Source organism: Onychostruthus taczanowskii, unplaced genomic scaffold (assembly GCF_017590055.1).
Source record: "Onychostruthus taczanowskii isolate IOZ18803 unplaced genomic scaffold, ASM1759005v1 scaffold3, whole genome shotgun sequence".
Lineage (NCBI taxonomy): Eukaryota > Metazoa > Chordata > Aves > Passeriformes > Passeridae > Onychostruthus > Onychostruthus taczanowskii.
In genome coordinates this window covers 18,363,052-18,370,671 of record NW_024500349.1, presented here as the reverse complement: position 1 = coordinate 18,370,671, position 7,620 = coordinate 18,363,052, and the positions used below count along the sequence as shown (strand labels likewise).

Genomic DNA, 7,620 nt, shown 5'->3' with positions numbered 1-7,620 from the left:
TTTCAATCCATGAGGTCCACTTTTTTTTTTTCTCAGTTCTCCTCCTCACTAGGGAGGGGAGCAAGTGGCTTCAAGGGATGACAGTCATTCAGCTGGTGGCTTCCTAAAGGAAATCTTCCATGCCCTAAACTGAATTAGACCTGCCTGAGGAATAGTTTTCCAGTCATACAAATAAAAAGCCAACAGGATTTCAACTCACTGTTTTAATTTCTTTCCCAAGACAGAAAGACTTCTCAAAGTTCTTCATAAGCATGCAAACCAAGAGAACCCAAACAGGTAGCAGGTAAACAGGTTGGTAAACAGGTCACTCATTGGGACACTGTGGAGCACTCAGGTCCCCCTTGTTCTTGCTCCAAGGTACTCCCACAATTCTACTGAGTCTCCTAGTAACACACAACAGGATTAATCTCTGCTTCTCAGTCAGAGAATTGTTCCACTTTGAAGTAAGTAGAGAGAAAGGCTGACTCCAACTGTGGCCCTTAGCTGGCATGTGAGAAAACCTCAAGTAAGTCCAAGCTCCAGTAAATATGTGATTATTAACCAGCTGCAGCACCAGAAGCCTGAGAGAGAGCTACCGAGAGCAGCCAGCTGCTTGCCTGTGAGGCATCATGATCCAAGCTCACAGCCTGAGTTTTGATGCTTTGAACCCTGGTTGCCTTGGTAGGAACTAGATGATCTTTCGTGTCCCTTCTGACTGAAACTTTTCTACGATTCTATGCTCTTGGTTTCAGAAGACTACAGTGACATCAGAGCTGAGGATGGCTCTGAGGGTATGAGAACAACCTCACAGCCTGTGCATTCTCACTGTGGTCATGTTTGACCATTTTGCAATAGGAGAGGAGTGGGTGGTCTGCAAGGGTGTTCAAAAAGCATGGCTGGATGTGATGTGAAGCTGGACTGAGGCTGGCTGAAAGTTAAATGAAATTCAAGTGATGAATACCTGAGGTTTAGGAATTGCTGTGGCAGGATGCACACTTACTGAGCAGTCTGGCTGGCAACTGAGCACAGCTTTCAGTAGTGGTGTCTATACACAGTGAGAATATGTGTTCCTTTAATCCTTGTATAACCTAGCAGCTCCACCTACCCAGGAGACTGAAATTCTCATTGATTCATTGAGCATGCCCAGCAAAAACTCCTGAGCCTTTTCCTCTCCCTTTTCTGCCAGCTATAAGGTTCAAAAGATCTCCATAGAGATTAGCAACGTAAATCCATTCACCCTTTTCCCAGGAGTAGCTAATACTTGGATGTGCATTTAGGCAGTGGCACTGATTACATTGTGAATTCCCTCCTAACCTCCAACCATCTGATATATATTTTGAATTGGAAGGTACCTCCAGTAAATGGCATTTAGTAGCAAGCATAATTTCATGTCTTCACTGGAGAGGATGCTGCTAAACCCAGGGTAGTCCTGTCACTTAATTCCTCTGGTTCTATCAGCAAAGATGTGAGATAATCCTGACTTTGTAACATAAATCTTTTTCTCAGAGACTTTCACAGATGTGATCATTCCACAAGCATTATCCACTCACTGAAGATCTTGGCCTTCTGCTCACTTAATATCTACAGTTCTGAGAAAATGAATGGTTTTACTAATCTGTGTAAAGTAAACAGCATTTTGTCCTTAAAAAAACCAATATTTAGTCACTCCTGAATCTGGTGCATTCAGCCAACACACTTAAAGAGTGCAGGATCAGAACTGTGGAATGATACAGGCTGGAAGGGACCTCTGGAGATCACCTGGTCCAAGCCCCACTGAAGAGGGGATAACTCCAAAGTCAGGTCAGGTCATTCACAGTGATGTCCAGCTGAATATTGCATATTGCTAAAGCTGGAGATTTCACAGCCACTTCAACTGATTTCAGACCACTCTCCAGGTGAATATTTATTTCTTAATTTCTAACTGGAATGTAGAATCATAGAATGGTTTAGGCAGAAAGGAACCTGAGACATCATCTATTTCCAACCACTCTGCCATGAGCAGGGACACCTTATACTAGACCAGAGCCGCATCCAACCTGTCCCTGAACTCTTTCAGGGATGGGGCATCCACAACTTCTCTAAGCAACCTGTTACAGTGACTCACCACCCTCACAAGAATGAATTCCTTCCAATTTAATGCTAGCCTAATCCGATTTAAACCTACCCTCCATCATCCTAATGCTCTTACCTCCTGTTCTGTCATTCCATCCCCTTTTAAAAAGTCCCTCTCCAGCTCTCTTGTAGCCCCTTTAGGTTCTGCAAGGTGCTATATAGCCTCCCCGGAGCCTTCTCTTCCCTAGGCTGAACAGCACTAACTCTCTCAGCCTGCCTTCACAGCAGAGGTGCTCCAGTGCCTGGATCACCTTCATGACCCTCCTCTGGACTCCTCCAACAACTCCATGTCCTTCTCACAGTGGGGGGCCCAGAGCTGGGTGCAGCCCTGCAGGTGGGGTCCCACACAGCTGGAGCAGAGAGGCAGAATTCCCTGCTCCAGCTGCTGGCCACGCTGCCTGTGGTGCAGCCCAGGACACAGGTGGCTTTCTGGGCTGCCTGTGCACATCGCCAGCTCGTGCTGAGCTCCTCATCAACCAACACCCCCAAGTCAGCAGTGATGTTGTGACTCTCACTCGTTGCATCCCCTCCAAGTGCTGTGCACCTCTAAGGACAGTTTGCTTTTACCCTTTCTATGCTCACCCTGAGGTAACTGGAGTCAGCAGTAAGATTTTCCCCTTAAACTTCCCTTTTTAGGAGTGATAAACTCTGTTCTTTTTGTTTTTACACATCATACATGAGTCTGCTCATCACCTTGATTACCTACAACTGGACTTCTCCCAGTAAGGAACCCCAAGCAGGACATGAAATTCCAAGGTTTGTTGGATAGAGGGAAATGGCTATAACCCCAAAACTGATGGACGCAATCTTGCTCATATAGGCCAGGATGCTCCTGCTCCAGGATGTGTCCAAGAGACTCATCAGGTTCTCCTGTCAATAAAGTTGACTGCCCAGTCAGTCCCCAGCCTGTACTCTTGTACAGGTCTATTCCATCCCAGGTGCAGACCTTTGCATTTCCATATACATACTTATACATATATATACACATAAATATATATATATATATATTTGTTTACATTCTGTATTTCCCTTCACTTCTCAAATGACCCATTCAGCTCCAGCACCTGTCAATATATATTTTTTTAAAGTCGAGTAAGTAAAATAATGAAAGTATTAATGATTTTTCATGACAACGTAATCTAGTTTTACTTCTAGTTTTACTTATTTAGATTTCATACATTTTATTTTCATTTCCCTTTAAATGTAGTTTTTGTCTATTTGTTCCTGAAACGAACAAAAAAATAATCTATTTTCAGGAGTACATATTTTATCATTTGTGGTTGATTCTATTAATTCTGGGTCATAGGGTTTTTTCTGGGAAGAGCCCACGCAACAAAAAGCTCTCAGCCTTGGAGCTGCTAAGTGTTTTGATCAATATAATGACAGTCAATGATGTTTTGCACCTTACAAACCAGGAATTTTAAATCAAGAGGCTTTATGAAAGGCTGCAAACCCTATTTGTCCTTTGAGTTGTAAGTAAAAAAACCTACTCATTCCAAAATTGTCGGTATTCTTGTGCATAAAAGATAAAATAATAATTTCTTCCCCCAAAAGATGGCAGTTTATTTCCAAAAGGATGATATAGTCTCTAAGGCTACATTTGTTCCAGTGCTACAATTGGATCCCTGGTTCTGAGAATGGGTAGCACGGCACTGAATGAATTCTTACAGGGAAGATCCCATCCCACCAAAAGAATGTCCTGGACCTGTTTGGAGATGCTGCTTTGCATTTCCCTTGGTGGCACAGAGGAACAAGCAGCAGCAAAGGAAAACATCTTGTTCATTACCCTTTGTTATTGTTACTTGCTGTTTTCATTAAAAATTCCAGAGAGATTCAGGCGAGGCAGAAGGAAGCATCAGTTTGGCTTTACCCTCGGTATTCCACAATCATGGAATGCTGGGGTACTCCCTGAACATCTCTGTTTGTGTCTTCTCCCCAACTCTCTCTCTCAAGCTGCACTTCACCAGCAAATGTCATTGTCACCTGATCTTAACACAGATGCCCTCCCTTCCTTCCTTCCCCCTCCCCCAAGAGATGCAAACTGTGAGCCCTACGTTACTGCCTGTCAGCTTCTCACCTCTCGTGTCTGACCCAAAAGCTCTTTGGACCTGTTATCCCAGGACTGTCTGGAGAAGCAGAGTGCCAGCACCAGCACTGCCCTGCCTGGATGCCATCCAAGGCTCGTGGGCTGGAGCTGGCTGGCATCCCTGCATGGAGCTGGGGCACAGGGAATCCTGCTCGGGGGGGTGAGATTCTGATTTCTGCTAGGAAGCCCAGAATCCCACTACTCATCACAATTATTGTGCTAAAAACCAGGGGAAATGCTCACGCATTTCATTAATGGCTAATGTTATTAAATAGACAATTAATAAGAGCAGTCAAGTGAATTATTATCTCTAATAAAAGCCCCGACCATTGCTAACAAGTTAGGAAATGCCAGCACAGAAGTTCTCAAAGAAATAATCCCCTGCCACATTACCTCTACACGGAATAACCAGGGTTACTAACAGGTTTCCTGGGTGCACACTGTAGCCTCTCTGGGAGCAAGGAAATTCCCGCGGCGCCTCACCAACACATTTTTAGAGGAGCCCAGGGACAATTTCACAGGGATGCTAACTTTCTGCGGCTGGCACGGAATACGCCCGGAGGGGGCGAAGCCACCCCGAGACAAAGCCGGGGCTGATTCCCGCACGGTGCGGGCAGGGGATGGGCAGCGGGCGGGACAAGGACAGCGGGCAGCGGGCTGCGGTAGGGGCAGAGGCCGGGCAGGGGCGGCACGTACCGGGCAGGGACAGCCGGCTGGGGCAGGGGACGGCGGCTCTGCCCTCCCGCTCGGCCCGGCGCCGGTTCCGACCCGCTCACGGACATGACTAAGCAGCACCTCTCCCTCCGCGGCCGCTCCCGCCGGGGCTGCCCGCCCCGCACCGCGATCCCGGAGCAGCCCGGAGCATCCCGGAGCAGCCCCGAGCAGCCCGGCCCCCGCAGCCCCGGCATGGAGCGCCCGCTCAACATCAGCTGCCTCGCCGATACGACGCCGGACCGCGGCAACAGGAGCGGGTCCTCCGCCGGCCCCGAGGGCGGCCAGGCCCATCTCTCCGTCTTCAGCGTGTTGGTTCTCACCCTGTTGGCCATGCTGGTGGTGGCCACGTTCCTCTGGAACGGGCTGGTCCTGGCCACCATCCTCCGCGTGCGCAGTTTCCACCGGGTGCCCCACAACCTGGTGGCCTCCATGGCCATCTCCGACGTGATGGTGGCAGCCCTCGTCATGCCCCTCAGCTTGGTGCACGAGTTGTCCGGGCGGCGGTGGCGGCTGGGCCGGTCGCTCTGCCAGGTGTGGATCTCCTTCGATGTGCTGTGCTGCACTGCCAGCATCTGGAATGTCACGGCCATTGCCCTCGACCGCTACTGGTCCATCACTCGCCACCTGGAGTACACGCTGCGCACCCGGCGCCGCATCTCCAACATCATGATCGCTCTCACCTGGGCACTCTCCGCATTCATCTCTCTGGCCCCGCTGCTCTTTGGCTGGGGAGAGACTTACTCAGAGGACAGTGAAGAGTGCCAAGTCAGCCAGGAGCCTTCCTACACCATCTTCTCCACCTTTGGGGCTTTCTACTTGCCCCTCTGCGTGGTGCTCTTTGTGTACTGGAAGATCTACAGGGCTGCCAAGTTTCGAATCGGATCTCGCAAGAGCAACTCCATCACCCCCATTACACCAGAACCACTGGAGGTAGGTCAGCTTGGTTGTGCTGTGCTTGAGTCAAGCATTGGCAGCAGGCAAGCCTTTGTAGAACTGGGGGAAACAAACTAAAAATGTGCAAGCGAACAGTGATCCATCAAAACCCTGTGGATCCTGGAGGCTTCCAAGGGAAGGCTGGCTGCAAAGCTTGCAAACCCAGTGTGTTGGCTCCTTCCGAGCCCCCAGCTGTGAGCACTCAAGGTGCAGCTAAAGCAGCTTTGGGACATACTGCGAGCCTGAGCTCCACGTGGGCGAGTGGTGACTCACAGATGTCCCCCCAAGGAATGCTGAATCAGTGCTCACCAGCATGAGTAAGGGGTCACTGCCCCTCCCCTGGGGACACAAGGGGACAGTGGATGGATGGGCAGCTGTGTCTGCTGGGGACGATACCCTGGTAACCAGCTGTGGCTTTGGGGACACTGTGAATTTACCCAGACAGAAAACACTTGTGCAGAATGTCCTTGGAAATCTTTCCTAATCATGACTGCATCGTGTCAGTTCATCCCAGGCACGGTGACTCTGCACTGTAAAGATTTCTTGCAGGGAGGAAGCAAATGTGTGCTAATTTTCTTTCCTCTCCTACCAAAAACTCTTAAACTCGATGGGTTTAGAGAAAGTAAGCAGACTTCTGTGCACGGCATGTGGGTGTGTGCCTGTTCTGCTGATCAGATTTTAAGTGGGGAAGTAATCTTATTGTGCTGCACTGTGAGTAACCCCATGTACCCTCAGTACTCTCTCTAGTTTCTAATCTCACTTAAATAGTCTCCATCACCCAGAAGAGGTTATACAGCCACCTTGCCCTCAGTTAGGGTGTGACATGCATGGTCTGTGTTTCCCCTGGAGCTCTGGCCCCCGCTTGCACTTTTGGGCTCTGTACCTGCTGTGTGGGATCGCCTGACTGGGGTACATACGGTGCAACTTGTGTTTGTGTTTGGCAGGTGAAAGAAGCTGCCCAGCAGCCACAGATGGTCTTCACTGTCCGTCACGCCACTGTTACGTTCCAGACGGACGGAGACACGTGGAGAGAGCAGAAGGAAAAGAAAGCTGCCCTCATGGTGGGCATCCTTATTGGGGTCTTCGTGCTCTGCTGGATCCCCTTCTTCATCACAGAGCTCATCAACCCACTCTGCTCATGTGACATCCCACCCATTTGGAAGAGCATTTTTCTATGGCTGGGCTATTCAAATTCCTTTTTTAATCCACTCATCTACACTGCTTTCAACAAAAACTACAACAATGCCTTCAGGAACCTATTCTTTAGGCAGCAGTGAGCAGAAAAAGCTTTTCTGCTGCCCCAGGAAGCTGATTTTGAGTGTCAGTGATTCTGACCAAATTCCTGAGGAAGTTCAAAGCCACAGATACTGAGGTGATGCTGAAAATGCACCGCCATGGGTCGTATGTCCCAGACAGTCCCAGTCCCTAGGCAGGCTCTCCATCCCAGCCTCTTAGCTGCTTTTTTCCTGCAAGTAGCATGTAAGGGCTTCTCCTGCCAGCAGCCTGGCATCCTCGCTCCAGTGCCCTGCTGTGTTCCTCCTGCCTCCCCAGTGACTCTGTTTGGTGGCACCAAAGATGCAGAGGAGTCCACTGGCAAAGGAACATTGGTTTGGCCACTGCTGGTATCTCCCAGCTATTCACCTTAGCGGGGACTCTATAACATCAGGAGGCTTTGTGATTACATATGAGAGTACATATTTTATGGCTTGGCTGAAAACATGGTTTGTCTTGTCTTTCACTGGTAAAGACTGCAAAGTGTTTGTTTTTTTTGGAAAATAAAACCCTTGGTAAGGGTT

At 49.1% G+C, this 7,620-nt stretch overlaps 1 protein-coding gene across 1 annotated transcript; it reads left to right on the top strand.

Annotated features, from left to right (window-relative positions):
* The first annotated feature begins 5,083 nt into the window (after positions 1-5,083).
* HTR5A (5-hydroxytryptamine receptor 5A) lies at positions 5,084-7,101 on the top strand. The gene is made up of 2 exons (XM_041408804.1): positions 5,084-5,821; positions 6,769-7,101. Exons 1-2 carry the CDS (start codon positions 5,084-5,086, stop codon positions 7,099-7,101), a joined length of 1,071 nt encoding a protein of 356 aa, XP_041264738.1.
* The last annotated feature ends 519 nt before the right edge of the window (positions 7,102-7,620 follow it).